General features: G+C 42.8%; 2 protein-coding genes across 3 annotated transcripts in view; both read right to left on the bottom strand.

Moving 5' to 3' along the window:
* Positions 1-1,495: 1,495 nt before the first annotated feature.
* Positions 1,496-8,453, bottom strand: LOC116396837 (uncharacterized). 2 transcript variants are annotated; one of them, XM_031871744.1, is made up of 6 exons: positions 6,723-8,453; positions 2,859-6,149; positions 2,598-2,777; positions 2,338-2,510; positions 2,140-2,257; positions 1,496-2,035 (listed from the first exon to the last, which is right to left on the bottom strand). In XM_031871744.1, the coding sequence occupies exons 1-6, from the start codon at positions 6,870-6,872 to the stop codon at positions 1,847-1,849; spliced, it is 4,101 nt and encodes a 1,366-aa protein (XP_031727604.1). In that variant the 5' UTR covers positions 6,873-8,453; the 3' UTR covers positions 1,496-1,846. The 2 variants fall into 2 exon arrangements, with proteins under 2 accessions (XP_031727604.1, XP_031727613.1); XM_031871753.1 differs by having other exon boundaries at positions 5,808-6,149.
* Positions 8,454-8,580: 127 nt separating this feature from the next.
* Positions 8,581-19,885, bottom strand: part of itga9 (integrin, alpha 9) — a 46,880-nt gene continuing 35,575 nt past the window's right edge. Inside the window, exons 19-28 of the mRNA XM_031871766.1 lie at positions 19,467-19,553; positions 19,298-19,377; positions 19,014-19,097; positions 18,458-18,566; positions 18,235-18,342; positions 16,784-16,909; positions 16,473-16,592; positions 16,288-16,383; positions 12,217-12,336; positions 8,581-11,034 (exon numbers count right to left, since the gene is read on the bottom strand). Coding sequence (XP_031727626.1) covers positions 10,936-11,034; positions 12,217-12,336; positions 16,288-16,383; positions 16,473-16,592; positions 16,784-16,909; positions 18,235-18,342; positions 18,458-18,566; positions 19,014-19,097; positions 19,298-19,377; positions 19,467-19,553 — 1,029 coding nt within the window. The 3' untranslated portion in view covers positions 8,581-10,935. The remainder of the gene's footprint in view (positions 11,035-12,216; positions 12,337-16,287; positions 16,384-16,472; positions 16,593-16,783; positions 16,910-18,234; positions 18,343-18,457; positions 18,567-19,013; positions 19,098-19,297; positions 19,378-19,466; positions 19,554-19,885) is intronic.

The following is a 19,885-nucleotide window of genomic DNA, read 5'->3' as shown; positions in this document are numbered from 1 at the left end:
CACCCCATCTTGACAGAAAAAAACAGAAATGTAGAAATCTTTGCAAATTTATTAAAAAAGAAAAACTGAAATATCACATGGTCATAAGTATTCAGACCCTTTGCTCAGTATTGAGTAGAAGCACCCTTTTGAGCTAGTACAGCCATGAGTCTTCTTGGGAATGATGCAACAAGTTTTTCACACCTGGATTTGGGGATCCTCTGCCATTCTTCCTTGCAGATCCTCTCCAGTTCCGTCAGGTTGGATGGTGAACGTTGGTGGACAGCCATTTTCAGGTCTCTCCAGAGATGCTCAATTGGGTTTAGGTCAGGGCTCTGGCTGGGCCAGTCAAGAATGGTCACAGAGTTGTTCCGAAGCCACTCCTTTGTTATTTTAGCTGTGTGCTTAGGGTCATTGTCTTGTTGGAAGGTGAACCTTCGGCCCAGTCTGAGGTCCAGAGCACTCTGGAAGAGGTTTTCTTCCAGGATATCTCTGTACTCGGCCGCATTCATCTTTCCTTCAATTGCAACCAGTCGTCCTGTCCCTGCAGCTGAAAAACACCCCCATAGCATGATGCTGCCACCACCATGTTTCACTGTTGGGGTTGTATTGGGCAGGTGATGAGCAGTGCCTGGTTTTCTCCACACATACCGCTTAGAATTAACACCAAAAAGTTCAATCTTGGTCTCATCAGACCAGAGAATCTTATTTCTCATAGTCTGGGAGTCCTTCCATGTGTTTTTTGGCAAACTCTATGCGGGCTTTCATATGTCTTGCACTGAGGAGAGGCTTCCGTCGGGCCACTCTGCCATAAAGCCCCGACTGGTGGAGGGCTGCAGTGATAGTTGACCTTGTGGAACTTTCTCCCATCTCCCTACTGCATCTCTGGAGCTCAGCCACAGTGATCTTTGGGTTCTTCTTTACCTCTCTCACCAAGGCTCTTCTTCCACGATTGCTCAGTTTGGCTGGACGGCCAGGTCTAGGAAGAGTTCTGGTCGTCCCAAACTTCTTACATTTAAGGATTATGGAGGCCACTGTGCTCTTAGGAACCTTGAGTGCTGCAGAAATTCTTTTGTAACCTTGGCCAGATCTGTGCCTTGCCACAATTCTGTCTCTGAGCTCCTTGGGCAGTTCCTTCGACCTCATGATTCTCATTTGCTCTGACATGCACTCTGAGCTGTAAGGTCTTATATAGACAGGTGTGTGCCTTTCCTAATCAAGTCCAATCAGTTTAATTAAACACAGCTGGACTCCAATGAAGGAGTAGAACCATCTCAAGGAGGATCAGAAGAAATGGACAGCATGTGAGTTAAATATGAGTGTCACAGCAAAGGGTCTGAATACTTATGACCATGTGATATTTCAGTTTTTCTTTTTTAATAAATTTGCAAAAATTTCTACATTTCTGTTTTTTTCTGTCAAGATGGGGTGCTGAGTGTACATTAATGAGAAATAAAATCAACTTTTTTGATTTTAGCAAATGGCTGCAATGAAACAAAGAGTGAAAAATTTAAAGGGGTCTGAATACTTTCCGTACCCACTGTATACTTGTCACTTTTCAGTGATTTTATTATGAATAACTGAAATAAAGACATCAAACATACAATATGTTATTTCAAAGTCACACATCGAGTTGCATCGTCTCATTTTAGCGTGCACACAATCAGTGACATGTCCAGCATTATATCAAATCTAAGCATCGACACAAAATATTTTATACTTCCTTGTATAATGTCCTTGAACATGACAGTCTGTGAAGTGCTCTGTCTGGATTAAGTGGGTTTCACATTATTATATCAAATAGAAAACTAAATCTGTGATGCTTCTTATTTCTTGAGACACAAATACTACTCGTGCTTTGAAGGGGTCACTTAAAGCCAACTGGCGGGGCGAGACTGGGTGCTGCCGGGTGGGTCGAGGTCTTCCTCAAACCCAGCTCATCAGTCTCTGGGTTAGAGGTCTGCTGGGCTCGATGGATCTCCAGTTTCCTCCTCCACTGGAAACACAAGGCTGTAGCCTCTGCACCATCTGAGTTTGGATCCGGCTGCTTCAAACCCTGGAACGAGACGGTTCACATATAAGTTTGAGCTGTGTCTTCTATATACAGAACATAGAAAAGACCTCATATCGTTACAGATTTGATTTTGTTGTTAGATTTACTGTGATGCAGGCCGTCTCTGCAGCGCGGACCCCACGCAGGACCGTCTGCAGCAGATTTTGCGCGTTCTTCACCAGGATCTCATCAGAGGATTTGCACCCAGGTGTTACAGCATTGACACTAAGTAGAGATGAGGAACTTTCTTCATTATTATTTTCTAGCTTAGTTCAGCGTGTGATTTATCTCTTTATTCTTCTTACCTGGAGATGATGCTGAGCTGGTTAGTGATGGTGAGAATCTGCTCAACTATGAGGGAGAGTTCAACTGCGCACTGTTTATCCAGGCAGTGGTTGGCAATTACTCTGATGAACTGAGTGACCGACTGGCAGTTTGAGAGCACATCTTTGGCTGCAGTGACAAATGCCTCTTTATTCTGAAAAAAAAGATGGAATGATTATGGATGAGGGTGCCTGCAAATATCAAGAGCAAGGCAGTTAAAGTGCCCTCTAGTGGTCGTTACCAGTATTGGACCTTTCTTCTTCAGGTACTTGGTCATGTGACACAGTGTGTCAGCCATCTTCCTGGTCATCTGGACAATTTTGTTGTCTTTGGGATCCCAGCTGTCACTTTCTTGCTTTAGAGAAAGGGACGTGAAAGTCAGCGAAAGAGTCTCTTTGTATGTGCCAGATCCGACAGCGTCCTGTCGAGAAATATAGGGACATGGTTTATTGTGACATAAAGGAAACAGAATTTAAAATTGTGTTAATTATGAGATACCTACATTTTCAATATTTCCAGGTCCATATTTTGCCACGATTGCCACATTAACATTTGGTTCTGCAGCATCTGTGCTTTCTGTGTTGCCTCTCTGCCATGATGTCATTGTCATGTCAGAGGGAAATTCCACTTCTTTGACTTTAGATGGGACTGTGGCCAACACTTCTTTGATATCCTCAGGTGTTCTGCCCCGTAGACCAGCCCCGATGTGCTCTTTAGCCTCTTGGTGAATCCCATCCTGCTTCCTGATCTCCTCCACCACATAGTGAGCTTTGGCTGACCAGCACTGTATCTGCACGTCCAGACTGAGTGTGTCACAAATATAGTGAGTCTCTACCACGAGCCTCGCCCTGCTGATTATATCTGAGATCTGAAAAGACAGGCGGTCGTTGATAGACCTCAGGTTGGAACGAGCGTGTGGGTTGCAGATGAAGTGTAAGCAGTCCTCGACTCTTTTGGTCGCAGTTTTGACATTTTCAAACAGCGTTTCAGCTGCGTTGTCAAATTTTCTCTCCACATCCTCCGTGTTGTTCTCTCTGAAGTGTTCAGCAGCGAAATAAGCAATGCTAACAATATTTTGAAGTGCCGCGCCGTAATCATTATTTGCCTTGCTTAAATGAGAAGAAAGCACTCTGATTTTAATCAAAAGGTGTCTCTGGAAGAAATCTGATTTTGCAAGTTGCATGACACTAGGCATGATGTCAAGCTCCTCCGCAGCTTTGAGATAGGCCTGAGTCAGGGTTTTTAGCTCATCCTGGTATCCTGTTAACTGTTTGGATTTGTAAGCACTTCTACAACTCAGGCTGGTCAACCTCGCGGCCTCTTGGATTCGAAGCGAGTTCTCCGACAACACCGCTAGCTGTTTCTGAGGGCTCAACTGGTTCATTGCAGTTGACGTTCCCAAAATCTTATCAAGAGAATTCAGCAAAACCTGAATAGACAGGCCCCAGAGGATGCAGAGCCCCTCTAGTTGATCCACCTGTCCTTCCAGTGAGGTGGAAACCTCAATCAGATACTTTGTGTTGTTTTGGGCTTTGTTCAGCTTGTTGTGTAAAACGCTGAATGTTTCTTGGCCGTCGCTTTGGGAGGTTAAATCAGACGATGTCAAGAGCTGGACTACTTCAGCGCATAAAGTCATCACTTCATTTAGTTGCTGCGTAACGGTGGCCGCCGTTGTCGTCAGATTTCCTTGCAGCTCAGTGTAAACAGCAGTATACCAGGTTCCAGCTACTGGCAGTAAAACCTTTCGGGTGTTGTTGATAAGGTCAGTAAACTGCGTGCTGTGTTTGTAGACGCTCACCGTGCTCATTGCGGAGCTCATTGCTGTTTCTTGAGCTGTTTGGACGAGCAGCGGAGTCATTGACACCAGCTCTGCCCTAAAACCTTCCAACGTCTGACAATCAACTGCATCAACAATGGCCACGGCTTCCTTTGCAGCTTGGGCGTAACAGTTTGACAGCTCAAAAACACCAGTGCAGGCCCGGTTGAGTGCTGTCACGTCTTTCCCTTTAGTCACAGTCACAACTTCATACAAGAGGGGTAAAAGGTCAAATTCGAGAGGTTTGTGGATCAGTTTGGGCTCAACGGAGACAGCTGGGATCTGTAAATCATCAAAGTCATATTTATGAGCCAGTTCTGCTTCTATGCTTTCCTCATGTGAGTGTTCCTCCTCATGTTCGGTTTGGGAATCCCTCTCCATAACCTCTAAAACATGACAGCCTCTTAACATATGATCCGGGCTCAGTACACAGGGGTCTTTGACAGGCACACATGGCCGTGAGATTTCAGGCTGACGTGCTGCTTCTCGCAGCGGGCTGAGGAGATGTGGATGCTGTTGGCCGTCCAGTCCATTTCTGAGCACTTTCAAATGCTGAATAGCCACGGAAACATTACCTGAAAAAGTAGAATATGCCTCCACGTTTAGACTGGAACCTAAAAGCATATCTCTGACTGACTCACTCACTTTGGTTCGAGAGGACTGAACCTGTTTCAGCAGGACCAGCAGACCATTCCTGTGGATGGGGTTATCGCTTCTGTCCAAGTGCCTCCTCACTGAGTGAACCACCAGCTTCATGTGACAAATAAGGTTTGCAGCATGTTCATTAAACAGCTGAAAGCTTTGCTCTCTGTACGCTGAGTCACATCCATGCTGATCATTGACTACCTCATCAATAGCAATACTGGTGAACTCCCTCACATCCATTACATCACTGAGAGCATCCTGAAGCTGACTAGTCTCCTCCTCCCATTTTTCACACACCTCATGAATCTTTTGAACAGTTTGCATTGAGTTATCGGCCAGCTCCAGGGACAGAGGTGAAAGCCGAGCCCTGAGCCTTGCGAGGCTCACTCGTGAGTTCTCCACGCTCTCCAAACTCTTTGCATCGACAGCGACGGCTGAGATGAAATTTGTCACTTTGATTATTCTATCAGTGGAAGATATGACATCCTCGACTTGTGACTGAATAAAGGACAGATCCGTCTCTGTAGAGGAATGTGCACCCAGGATCTGTCTCGACACGCTTAAAAGTTCCTCAACTGTCGACGATGCTGTGGGAAATGCGTCCAAGACTTGATAAAGAACAGCAGTCGTCATAGCTTTGTCAAGCAATTGTATTTGCTGCACCAGCAAAGTGCAGGTACTCTCAAGGCTCTGCTCCGTATCATCCTCTGTGGACTTGAAAATCCTTTTTGTGTCTGACCAGAACTGCAGGATGTGACGACAATGACCCACCACTCTTTGTTGAAGCTCTCTACGAGAAGTGTTTGCCACAACCATAGAGTGAAACACAAGATCTCTCACCACACTGTCAAAGCCACTGCCTCGGAGTGAGGAGGTGGGGGAACTAGTGAGCAGTTGCAACAGACTGTTCCTCCTCCCTGTGTAATACCCGCAAGGACCCAGTGATCCACTGTGGCATTCACTTTTCAGAGTCATAATAACGTCACTCACTGTGCTGTGCACCTTGTCCAGAATGTACCTCTTGGCTTGCTTCGCCTGCTCGCTAGTGGGGTGTTTGATGGTTGTGCACGTGGCCGTGTGCAGCATGGAGATGCACCTCCTCAGGGTCTCCAGGGAATCAAGGAGCTGTTTCGTTTGTCTGGGGTCCCGTAAGGCATTTGCTCTCTCAACTGTCAGACTGTTGAGGAAAAGCAAAGCCTCAGAAAACACCCGGAAAGATTTGAGCAGAGACTTGATGTCTGGTGCGGAGCCGAGCTCAGAGAGGGACTCCAAAACCCGATCAGCAGCAGCTACCACTCTCCTGACAAGAGCATCGTCGTCCACTAACAGAACCTAAGAGGAAAGACAGATAAGGGGACTTGTTACTGCTTTGCCTTTTTAGCCATGCTATAGCAGCATAGAACTGTGGAGGGCAATATTGACTCAGTCTACCATTTTGACTGAAATGTTGTCATTATCATTGTGAACATGTAAGCAGGCGGACATTTTAGCCTCACGTAGAGCAGCTTATTCATATTTCACACATGACTGTTGACTGTATTCCTGTGAGAATATTATTATTACATATTCAGGCAATAATGGCACTGATCAAATTTAACGACTGAGGTGAAAACTAGAAATGAAAACTAGAGTTGTGTGCACAAATTAAGCACTGAAAAAGTTTTAAAGATGTCAAAGAATCGGCAGTTTGTCCTATTGTTGCGTTGAGTAGTATTCCCATTTAAGCAAACCTCTGGGAAAGTATAAAGCATGCAGCTGTGGAATGAATAGAAACCTTTTTTTTTGAGTCAGTGTCCGCAGCCATTGCTTCCTCCCTATGTCTGTATATTTTTAAATGTGTAGGTTCTTGTATAATGGTTGGCATTTAGTAACACACTTGCAGTCAGATTTTAAACCAGGATTTACTTTGGCCACTCCCAGGAAGACGTTTTGTGTTGCAGTGATGAGTTCCTCTCTGTGCTCAGTCAAACCGGGCTGAATGCTGAGTTTCTGGGCTGCCAGCAGCACATGCTGTCCAGACACAGTGACTGACTCCAATAGGGACGACATCTCCATGTGCAAAACCTCATCCTCTGTGTCACTTATTTGCCTGGAAGTAAAGAGCCATGGTGTTAATCTGATAATACATTACACCTATCGGTCTCTTCTACACCTCAGGAAACTCCCCAATGTACGCACCTGGATGCCACTGCTGCCATGTTCCCAGTAGCTTTAGCCACAGCCTGAGCTGCGCCCTCCAGCTGACAGAACTGCTCAGGTTCCTCTGCACTGTCACACAACAGCACCAAGTGGCATAAATTACTTGCAATTGGGGCGACCACCTGCTCCACCACCGCAGTCCTGATCAACCCATGATCAAATAAAGAGGACATGGTTATCAGAAGGATTCTCTCTAGTCAAAAGAAAGAGTGGTGCGTTCACTGTGGTAGCTGAATTGATAATTAATGTGCTCCACAGAGGAGCTTGTGTTTGGTATCAGTGTTTCATAGCAACTGGGGGTCACCTGACCAAACACATACACTGCAACCGCTTTTTTTTGCTGTCACCTGACCAGCTTGAGCATTTAACTGCCTTTCTTTCTTGACGTATATGCACAGGTTTTATTTTTTGTTCAGTAAGGAGAGAAATAGGACTCATCTCTGTAGCGAGGTAATGTACTACATGCGATACTATGACTCATTATGAGTTTTTTCAAAACACTATACAATGATCTTTTTTGGACTTACTATACTACTACTTTTTTATGACTTTTAATGACATGTTTACGATGATTTTTTAAATATAGTATACTCTTTCTTTTAATTACTTTTTTTGACATACCATACCATGACTTTTTGACGTGCTTAACTATAACTTTGGTGATTTGTTTCGACATACTATACTCTGACTTTTTTGATATACTATATGTCTTGTTTATTACTCTTATCAACATGCAATATATACTATTTATACATTGATGACTGTTTTGACATACTATAATATAACTTTTTTTCACTTGCTTTTCGACATGCTAAATATAAATAAATATAATTAAGCCTGTATGAAAGTGTGTTTTTAGGAACCACTAAATTGCATATTTAAGAGACATTGGGAACCAGCATCTTCCTACAATTCAAGGAATAATAATCAGACTTCAGTTGCCTAATGAGTAGAATAGAGTGGTGCAGGGATGACATATTTCTGTAGACCAACAGTTAGCATCGCACTGGTTCCCTTGATAAAAGCCAATGTCATTTTTCCTTTGGATTATTGCAGAAATAAGCTCTGTGGTAAACATATGTTTATGATACATCCAAATTTAGTTCAGCAAGATAATCCTCACAAATGAACACCACTTTTATGATTTTTGAAGCGTGGATGCAATCGTCAGACTAGACCACGGACGCATGAGTATACACAACAGGGCAGCGATGATGGACTAGTCGGAACAATAAGGATGTGTAGTCTCATTTAGCCACTTGTTAGCAACCGCTTTTTTAAAGACACTCAACAGCGGCATTAACTGACATATACGTATATATATATATATATATATCATTTCTGGTTCCTGCAGCATTCTATATTGTGAGCGTGATAAATAATGTGTACATTAGCCACTTCGATGGAGATGGAAATTAGACCCCTATAATTAGAATGCTGTTTTTGCACAAAAAAACTTTTTTGTTCAACCAAATATAAAAACAGTTTAAAGAGTTTTCAAAAAACTTTGAATATGTAGTTTATATGTAGTGTGTACATTTATATCAAAGCAGCCAGCAGAGAGCACCACACACCTTAAAAAAAAGAAGTGAACTATAACCAACAACCGCACTGGACAAAAACAGCATACAGAGCCATGAAATTTCACTCAAAATTTTTTCAACAGATAAATACACAACTCCAACATTACTACATCAAACATACACACTACATCACACTATAATGAAAATGATATTCAGTGACAGTACTGTGACAGACTCAGAACCAAACTCCAAAATAACGGTGTGATTGACTGTGTCCACAAACATCACAGTTCAAAAAATTGTCAAGTGTCGGTTTCACTGCATATAGATATAGCATCGGTTTAACAACATCAGAGGGAGGACGTGAATGTGTACAGTATATGCTGTCATGCCAGTGGAATTAAATGATAGAATAAACCCTATCGGATCAATAAAAGGTTCATACAGCACAAAACAGAAAGCCAAGCAATCACAGTGAGCCATAAAGTGTGTTACCACTGTGTGAAACATATCAAAATATTGTTTGTTTTTCTTTTTCGGGCATTGCGCGTTTTAATCCGACTCTGGACTACTGCAAAAATATCTGTTTTGATATCATGAATTATAATCCCATTGTCACTGATAAATTCTCCAAAACGTTAAGCTCTACAAATGTATAAAATAGTTAATATTCTTATTTCTTTAGGGACCTTTAATATAAAATGAAATTCACTGTGTTCTGTAAACTTTCATTCAGCATCAAACCCAGCTTTTAAAAGACTCTGTAGTACATGTGGGGTCAAATTTGAGTACTGACAAGCCGTGAACTTTAATAGTGGCAGATATTCGGGGAGCTGGCATTCCTTCATGTTGACTTAAAATGAGCTTTTCCCATGAGCCCCAAAGAGCTCGTTTATGAGAAGTGATTGAGTGCAGCACATTCCCACCTATTCTTAGGGCATTACTCATGCCATGGGCCCCTGTAAATGACTGAAGGTGGACTCCCATCGCAGACTTTCATCTGGCCGTGGAGAGCAATGTATCTCATATTTCACACTAAAACCCAATGACTAATAACGTAATAGTAAAATTAAATATGGTCTGCTTAGGAGATGTCTGGAAATGTTTTGGAAATTAAACATGATCAGGACTTATGTCATGACGTATATGAATCATACCTTACAATATTTCAGTCTTCACTTGAACCTGAAAACCTTTGGGGGTCCATCTAAAAAGTCAGCTGCATAACCTGAGCAACAGATCCTGGCAAAAACAGCGTCAGATAATTCACTCTACTCCCCACACACATTGCACTTTCAAAGCATTTGTTCATTCAAATTTAAAATGGACAAAATCACTTTGTTACATCCACTTTTAAACACCTACAAACAACTGTTTAAAAGCCAGACCATAACAAATGGAATGCTTATGAAAAGTCTCAAAGCTTGAAATGTGACTGTATAATTCACAACCCTTGATAATAAAGGAAACATGGCAAATAGAGTGTTAATAGAGAACTGTGCGGTTGATTACCACATCCTGAGCTAGATCCTAATGGCGTCAGAGAGCGTTTTTACTGGGCCCTCAGCGCCTCTGCGACAACCCTGAAAACACTAGCGGATGACATGAGGACACAGCGTTTAATCGTTGTGTGTGTGTGTGTGTGTGTGTGTGTGTGTGTGTGTGTGTGTGGGTCTAAAAGGCAGAATTAGCTCTGGCTTGTTATCTGTGGGAGAGAGCGGGAGTCAGATGTTTAAACCAGATATTCACAAGGCGGAAATAATACAGAAAAGATACAATCTTTCACTCCCAGGAAGAACTGAATATACAAACGACTCCAATCATATACTATACAGGACATATCTTTGGCATAAACAGTGAAGCTATGGAGCCAAGGCATTCATTCTTATCAAACATCAGTGCTTTTAGAAAAACATACTGGAGATACAGTATGTTTATAATGGCCGTCAAAACCACATCTCTTCTTGAAGCCCGGTTTTATACAATATGGCTTAAAGTGTATGTATAAAAATAAATTTGCTATGTAACACAGCCCTGAGGGTTTTATTGTCCACCAGTATTCATGCTGTCGCCACATCCCCGTAAGGATGTGGGTCTCCATCAACAGCTCCGCTCTCGCTGGCTGAGAGTTACCTCATTTGAGATTGGCTGAATTCCACAGCAAGTGTCCTCTGGCAAGCAACACGGTCACTTCAGAAGCCTGTTTCCTGTACCACCACCCACAAAAAAAAGATCAAGTCTCCAAAAAATATGGAGAATATTCTTCTCTTCCACATATGGAAGACTGAAGGGCCTGGTGCCACTGGGGCGGCTGGGCTGCAGGACCACGTGCTATTGGATCTTTCTCGACCCAATCCCTAATCTCATTGGCTCCTGTGGGACCCCCACTACAAGTCTCAGTGGTTCTTTTCCATCCAGTCCCAGCTTTCATCACTGTCCTTCCTGTTCTTTTCAGCCTCAATGATCTCTCTGTAGCGCCGACGGAAGAATCCCATCTGTCAAAGAACGAGAGGAACAAAAATGGATTTTCTTGCTTGACTTCTGGATTTGATTTCACATAGCTTGTGAACGCAGCGTTATCCAGCAGCTGACTCTCAGGCGTGTCACTGAACGCATCACCAATGAGAGAGTTTATTAAAAACAGTCTCTTCTTCAAGCTGCATTAATACAATAATAACATGTGGTTTGAGCTATTATTATTGAGTCAAAATTGAGTTCATCACGACGGACTATAACATATCTTAGAGTTAAAAACATCTGGAGGTGGAAATGTATCCTGCAGTGAAACAAATAGAAAACAATGGATGTTTGATAGATAGGAAATCAATGTAAACCACCATGGAATGGTATGCTTTGAAAAAGTGCTGCCAGTGCTGCAAAGCATTCACAATTTGAAGTTAACAGGCTAAACCACACAAAGCCACAGGCATGGATGGAAGCAAATCAAACCTTTCCCTTTAGAAATGTGTTATTTCTTTGGAAAAGTAATATTGCACCCAAATTTACATTTTACTTCCCAGCGTAACATAAATGAGATATGAAAGGCTGGAGAGAGCAGTAGATTCTTAGTGTGTATCTAAACAAGGCAGCCACACTGGGATGATGCCTCTCTCACTACGACTCCATTCATTTATCTGCGTCTCACTACTTACGTTTATTGTTTCAGACCTGTACTCTCCTCAGGCATTTCCTGAAATGAGCAATACTGGACATGTGCTGCTCTTGTAAGTGGGGTTTATTTTGGCAAGGTCCGAGGACCTGGGGATCGGGGGGGGGACCTACATTCCAAGGTTTCGCTGTGGTATTCCCGCCGGAAAATGAAGCAGCGAAAAAGAAAAGAGGTTTTGTGCTAACAGGGCCTCTAGACATCAGTGCAATCGCCATTTCCCTTTTAGAGTCTTCTTTCATGTGTGAGTGGTATGATGTGAATGATTGTCCAGTCTGTGATTTGTCATTTTCATGGATGTTAAAGGCCCAAAGCCAGCTCTCCCCCACCTCTTCCCTCCAGCTGTCTCTGTACAACTGGATACTGTGCGGACACAACGCCTCTGGTTGTGACAAGTTTGTGACAACTATCTCTTACGCACTTCAAATATTGCTCGAGAAACAAGCAGTTTTGTGTCTTTTGTGTTTGTTGACGAATGAAAAATCACAGTCTGTGTTTACGCGTTGTTTACCTTCCAGAGTAGCACAGCTAACAGCAAAAAGATGAGGATTCCCACCAGCAGACTGATGGCAATGATCCAGCCGACTACGTAACCCTTCGGCTCCTGACTGTGGAGAGCCTCGAAGACCAGCTGAAACACAACACTGTAGTCAGTCAGTGAGTCACACTCAAATACAACACACACACACACACAGGCGGACACACAAGAGTAATCATAAAGTCATGTGCTGCTAATGATGCAATGCAGTGCAACAATAACTACCAAGACGTCGTTTTTCAGTCGCTTTAGCTGTGTCACTCTTGATTTGAAGAGTCGCTGCATGTAGTGAGTTTATTTTACACAGACCGCATTCAATCAATCAGTCGTGTCGTTCAGTAGAAAAGACAAAAACAGTCAAAGTCAATGTAGATTCAGAATCAGTGTTTACTGGATAAATATGCTCAAAATATTTTTCATCCACATGGTAAGTGGTCATTTTTAGCCAAGCTGGCAGCAAGGCTCAATGGATTGCAATGTCAGTCCGTCGGTCGGTCTACCACTTTGGTCCACACTGAAATATCCAAACAATAGAATGGATTGTCATGGATTTTTTTTACAGGCATTCATGGTCTCCAGAGGATGAATCTTACCTACTTTGGTGATCCCCTGACTTTTCCTCTCGATCTAAATAAATGACTTTGCCCAGTACTATGATTATGACAACAACCTGTAAAACTACCACCCCTAAAAGTCTCAGCTGTACTGTGTGATTACTGCTACAAATGTTAGCCTCCTTACTTGCAGATGGTAAATTTGGTAAAAAAAAATGATAACCGCTAAACATAAGCATGTTATCATTGTCATTGTTTGTTAGCAAGCTGACATTAGCTTTAGTCCAGCCTAACAAAGGCGCTAGCATATCTGTAGGCTGACTGTCTAACAAGATGTTGCCCTTTATGTCTTCATCACATCGTAGAGCTAGTCAGTAAGCTTGACCATCACTGTTTCATAATACACTGCTCTGTGTGTGCAATCTCAACACATCTTTATCTTATTAGGTCAGTGCTATTCAAAAAAAAAAAAAATCATCCACCCCCTTTTTCATTTTGTAGCGTCACGCCTTAAAACGGTTCTGAGAGAAATCTCGGGAGGCTTGGCAACTCTTAAAAAAAATAGCCTGGTTCCACAATAAATAAGAGCTATTTAGGCTGTTTCCCATGACATGAATGAACACTGACCTGCTGTATAATCTGTCACTGACAGCAAACTCAGTTCACTTAACCCAATGCACACTGTAACGCTTAGCTAAAAGTGGAGGGAAGTCGTTTCCGCTGACAAAAACATAATAATTTAAAATCATTATTGTAATGGTAATTTTTCATGTAGTATATATTTCTACTTACTTAGTATATATTTCTACTCAGTATATCGTATTCATGCGTAAGTAATTTTGCTCTGAACTTTGTTGAACTTCACCGTGTCTCTGTTGTGCAGAAGAAGAGTTCTCCCTTGCCTGTTCACAAAGATAACTAACTGTGTTGTATGAGAATGTTCCAGCACCAAGGCCTTTGGGCCGCTTGCTTTGGTTGCTGACCGTTTGTTTTTGAATGTTGTTCCTATCAGTCTGAGACCAAAAGTCTGAGACTGAAATGTCTGTAACATTGGCCAACGGCCCCCACCTTTGCTCATTCTGTATTAAGAAAGCTTGTTCACTTTTTCCTTGGTTCTTCCTCACTGAGACTGCACGCATTCTGTTGTGATGATTGAACCTTCTCTGCGCAGAGAATAAATACTTAAAAGACAACCTGGTTTTTGGTATCTTGTATTTCAGCATGAAAAGACTCATGCAAAGTGGGTACAGGAATTTTTTCCATTACATTTTCTATCTCCAGTATTTTTATTCTTACTTGATTATCATGACTTTCATTTATTTTGACAGTAAAATAATCACTTTGACTTTGTGCTTTGAAAAGTTGATTTGAATTTATTCAATACTTCTGGTCATATCAACACAATTACACGGATCGCTTGAAATAATTTGCACTGAATCAACAGCGGTTTGACTTTAGTGAAATATTGCATTACTCTGCATCACAGCTAAGCCTGCTTGACTGTCAGCATTCAGGCCTTAAATGGAAAACATCACATTCACAGGGATCATAAAATAGATGTAGATATTTACTAATGGTCTCAAACAAAGGCAAATCATGTGTAATCTCCCAAATGTCAGATAAGCTTGCCTAATTTGTTACTGCAAACAATGCTGGGACAATTTCAGAAATGACTGAGGAATTCACTGCTTCAGTGTACAGTGCTGTAACATCCTTTGAACTTAAATGTGACATGAGACGCCAGCTGTGAGCCAAGACAAAACCAAGCGGACAAGTGGAGATTAATCTCTGTTGAATAGTTTCCCAAATTAACACCTCCCCCTTACTCGTAGCTCTGGAATCCATGTAATGCATGCCGAGGCGCTTGTGTGTACAGGACAGATGAAAGCTCGACTGGTCGTTGCACCCTGACTTTCCCAGTTTAACTTGTGCAATCAGATAATTCCAGGAATGTCAAATTGAATGTGAAGTTACTAAGTTTGTAACTTGCGTACTCGCAACAGAATCCTATAGATTTATGTCAGTTTGTTTACATGTCAAGGGAGATTAAAAAGTGATACAACCAGGGACCACAAATCATACTTTCCAGTGTGTACTCTAGCCAGCAGGGATCCTGAGGGAAAAGGTAACTGTGTTTACTAAAACCTAGAAGGGGGGGAGGGTAAAGTAAGTGCTGAAAGAGCAGCATGGTATGGACATATTCATAGCAGGTCTGAATTTTCCGAGCACCTCTGAAGTTCAGGGTCAGCAGGGCTGCAGCCCCGGTCAGCAGCCTAATCACTTAAGAGATCCCACTGCGAGCATGCTGGGTGCTCAATATAATCATCACATGTGATCTGGTGGGCCATTCAATCACTCAGCAAACAACAGAGGGGGGGGGGTCTGTCCCTGAGCACAGCTGAGGACCCCGAAAAGAGGCCGATAGAAGTGCCACCGTAGAGTATACCCACAGTCCCCAGCTGTTCTCTGGGCTCACAACAGCGGCTCACGCATTGTCTAAACACAGCACAATGGACTGTGCAGCGAAAGATACAAATATATATGCATGAAAAAAAATAATTTGGCTGTAAATATGTGTTATGTCACTGTCTGTAATGACCAAATAAATATTCTGCTTACCCTCACGCTTCACTGCCTGCCCTTATAAATCCAGATTTAATGTTTTCAGGGTCATATTTCCTCCCCATGCTTTGGAGCTTTTACTGGTTGTCTCCCACATCACTTTTTAGTTTCAAAAACCGATCGATTTTGTGTCACTGCATCTGAAGGAACGTTAGCTAGCTAACAGTGGCACAACACGCTCGTCTCTACCTGATGATATCTGGTGATTGGCGTGGTGATATTCACTCGTCATTGAAATTATGCATTTTAATTGAACATTTTTTATTTATGTGAATTCTTGAGCACATTTAGAAATAAAAATGACAAGCTTTGTAAAAAAAACAATTATATATATATATATTTTTTTTCCTTAATCTATCGAAATCATTCGGCAGTACATCCGTGGCACACTAGATGGCACTCTGAGGCCCACTGCTGGGCCCCGGCTGGGAAATAGCTGATGTCGGGTGTGGCGATAATTCTGTGGGTTTGTCATTGTAAGCAACTACCGTAAAATAGTGACCAACTGTTAAAATAAAAATATTGATAAGAGCTCCTTTAAGTAGTTTTTAAACACAGAAAAAGAACACCTGGTACCGGAAGCTGCTCGGCTAGATATCACGTAATTGTGATGTTAACTGTAGTTATTTTATGGGGCGACTGTGGCTAAGTGGAGAGCAGGGCCCCCGGCTCCACTAGACGCAAGTCGATGTGTCCTTGAGCAAGACACTTAACCCCAAAATTGCTCCTGTAGCTGTGCCTACGGTATGATAGAATCTGAATTGTAATGTAATGTAATATGTGCCATAATTTACCTTTTTTGCATTCTGTCAAATTTGACTGAAATATTACAATTAATGTAGGTAAAGGGTGAATTCACTGTACTCACAGAAATGTCCTCTGGCAGGCCATTTGGCACCTCCACTGCCCTGTCATTTACTTGCACGCTGCCCCTTGTCACAAACTGGATCACAGAGGAACTATCCTGTGGGTTGAGAGAGGATGGATTACTGTTACTATTAGAATCACAACAACCTGCAACTAAATTTAACAAGCTTCTGACATGCTTCTTACCCTCTTGAGAATTTCAGTGTTGAGGAGAAGCTTCATATCTATGCTCAGAGCTTCCTCTTTTAATTGTGGGCCCAGACTGCAGGAGATTGTCATACAAGCTCTTCCAGGCCGGTCACAGTCCTTTTACAAAAGACAGAGAAGATGAAACAGAGAGTGGGAGAGAACAGGGGAAAGTGTGTGGGAGAGAGAAGCATGTATGATGAACAGATGTTGCACTGACTAAAAACAAAACAAAAACATGGACCTTCACATGGGGCGACACTCAGTGACCTCTGCAATGTCAAAGTGCACCGCGGGGGCTGCATACTTACTAAGACTTTGCGTCCTGATTTGGTGAAGAAGGCAAAGATGGAGTGGAAGATGTTCTCTCTGTCCTGGGAGACGGTGCACGGTGTCGGGTTACTGTGAGGGGTGCAGTTCCCTCGGCCCTCAGCTACCTGAAACAGGACAGTGGGAGAATTGTGTTGACTACATCTTGAATCAAATCTGATGAACACTAATGAAGACTTGGGTATAACAGAGTTTAGTTAACGTAGGATACATGTCATTGTTGAGGAGGAAAGCAGGAGTTTGTCATGTTAATGTTGCAAAGATTTGGGGTTTGAAAGCAAAAATGTAAACATCAGCTCTTCAGTCACCTAAACTGGCCCAATCCCACTATTATTATGAGCCTCCAGGGCTCAGAGGAAGTTCTCCCCAAAAAGAAGCCGTAACCCCTCCCAGCCAGATTTCCCATATGGAGTGATTTAGAGGTGTCTGGTTTACTGCCAGCCCCCAGGGAACACTTCCCCTTTCCCCTCTCCTCAGTCCGACCTGAAGCTCGGGAGGTGGAAATCTCCTCTGGCCTTCCTCATTGTCTGCTCTGTTGCCACCCAGCATGTCTGAGCTTTTATTGCGCTGTTTTCTCATGTCCTGTCTTTCCGCTGCCGTTGCTGGTGTGAAGAATCGCAGGCTGCACTAACTTTTACCCTCACGAGAACAGAAAATTCACATTAAACAATGACGATTGAGGGATTTTGTGCAGAAAAACCTGTACGTATGGAGCAACAGTCGGGAACTTGTATATCATGTCTGAACAAATGGAGGTCTGTATAAAATGTAAGAATATCTGGCTATAAAATATACGTGTGCAACTGTCCGGTGTGCCACAGGCTAGACACGGTGTTAACAGCGTTAATGATGTGTATTTCCAGGCTGGGGATGGTACTGGGCAGTAGCCAGCTCTGCAGGTGTCCCATTCCCATTTCGTGCAAGCTGTCTGATCCCCTGAAAGTGATTCCAGATGGGCTCAAGGAGGGTGGGATACAGTGAACCCCGTCTGCCCATTCACAGTATACACAATTATCAGCTTGAGCTCCCCCATGATCTACCTCTATGAAAGGAGCAATGCAAGGGTTAAGAAAACATTTAAACCCAGTGGGAGGATTGTGTTTCTTTATCTAAATGCAAAATGTTGTGAAACTAAATGGTTGGCTAGCTTCAGTAGCAACGTCAACACGTTTGCTTTGCTTTTCACTGCCCCAGCGGTGCCTCACACTAAGCAAATTGGCCATGCCATGACAAAAAGCCCAAGGGTTTAGCAGCCGTCTGTCTATACATAAAAGTGTCCTCTGAGGTGGACACAGGCAGCTGTGCCATGAAGAGAAGCTTAGGAGTATGCAGGATAAATGAGCTAAAAATACGGCTGCCTGCAGGCGAATAAACTAATAAATAATGATTTGGTCTAGATAAATAATGGCGATAGACTGCTGTTGGCATCCACCTGTGTTTCAATGATGTGGAACATGTCGGCTCCGCTGCCAGCCAGCCGGTTGGGTATCCTGATGTCCACAGTGGAGCCAGGCAACCTGCTGGGCCCCTTGTTTATGGCCTGGAACCACAACACACGGAGACGGGAAAAGATGGAGACAAAGGGATAGAAAAGTGAATATATAGAGAAGCATGTCCAAATACTAAAAATCCAACATGGTCTCTGCTAGCAGTACCTGGAAAGTGAGATTAAGAGGCTGAAAGTCACACTCCATGTCTTCCAACTGGACGAAGCGAGAGGCATCGATGTAGTTTCCGTACACAAAGGAGCCTGGTGTCACCACCCTGCAGATAACGGAGAGATTGAAAGATGATGCATTCACATTAACTATTTATTCCAATAACCTTAAAAATAGCCTCATGAACATCTCTGGCTTCAGTCATGTTATCAGCTGAACAGCAGAGATTCATTTAGCAGTTGAGATATGAGTCAGATGAGTCCAGCTTTGCTCTGAAGCCTCCCCTCACAAAGACAGACAGCACACACAGCAGCTTTATCAGATGTCAGACTTGTGCCGGATTTGGGCTGTTTTACATCTCTTTCCCTTCCCTGTGGAGCAGAGCTATGATAAAGCCTTCAGAGATAAGGCTTTTCAAGTTGACATGCTCCATACTGACAAAAAACACTCCCTCTCCTCCCAACGGCCAACAGATGGGAAACCAGTTCAAGCTGGTTTCAGCTTTAAGTTTGTATAATAGTAACGACGCTGTTATGGTTCGTCTTGTTCATACCCAGTAATTGTCGTGTCGGTCTCATGAACCAGAGGGATGGACAGATCCAAGCTGTTGTCAGAGAGGTTGTGCTCAGGATTGGCGCTGCAACAAACAAGGAACAGTTAAGTTATTCAGTCATTTTGTAAATCAATTAATTTACGGTATACAAGATGAAACTCCACAAAACTGCATTTGCTCTACAGGGCATAAAGTTGGGCACATTTAAGGGGATTCATAATTTAATTCACAGGTAACAAAAAAACTATTGATATGCACTAACATGTGAGACTCTTAAGACTTACCTTTTTGCTTGAACTAAGAACTGTAATGTGTCATTTTCCCCAGAGAGCTGACTCGTGTCAAAAATCACTGCAAAACGATACTGGGGAGAAAAAGAGAGAATAAACCAGGGGTTCTGCAACCAATGCAATTCTGACATTATGCAATTAGTTCTCTCTTGTTTTGAGCTACCTTAGTCTGCGCTCTCATGAAGGGAAATCCCACGCTGCATTTGAGGAAGTCCAAATCAACAAGTCCACAGGAAATACCCTTCTCTTCCTGCAAAAAGACAGATAGACAGAGAGTGAGAGGAGGAGATAAAGTCAGACAGACTGGAGACAGAGTGGGAGACAGTCACAGTGATACAAGACACAAAGAGGAAGACAAAGTAGACTGTGATAGGGAACACTCAGTTTTGATAAGTTACCGAGCAAAAAAGACTCAGCAAAGGCTTTGGGTGGTAAAATAAATGCAAATATCATAGATAACGTAATTGACTACATATGCACGGCGAAAAGCAACAGTATAACCTCTACTGCAGCTTTAAAAACACACAGGGACACACACACACACACACACACACACACACACACACACACACACACAGCATA

The sequence above is a fragment of the Anarrhichthys ocellatus genome, unplaced genomic scaffold (genome assembly GCF_004355925.1).
Source record: "Anarrhichthys ocellatus isolate YVR2014 unplaced genomic scaffold, GSC_Weel_1.0 scaffold3, whole genome shotgun sequence".
NCBI classification, from domain to species: domain Eukaryota; kingdom Metazoa; phylum Chordata; class Actinopteri; order Perciformes; family Anarhichadidae; genus Anarrhichthys; species Anarrhichthys ocellatus.
Note: the sequence above shows the minus strand (reverse complement) of the source record. Positions and strands in the feature narration are given on the sequence as shown.

Coding starts and splice junctions, on each gene's coding strand:
- LOC116396837 (XM_031871744.1), bottom strand. CDS start 6,872: ATGGAGATGTCGTCCCTATTGGAGTCAGTCACTGTGTCTGGACAGCAT. Junction 2,511..2,597: donor AGAAGAAAGGTCCAATACTG/GTAACGACCACT, acceptor CTTTTTTTTCAG/AATAAAGAGGCATTTGTCAC. Junction 2,036..2,139: donor CAGAGACGGCCTGCATCACA/GTAAATCTAACA, acceptor GTCTCGTTCCAG/GGTTTGAAGCAGCCGGATCC.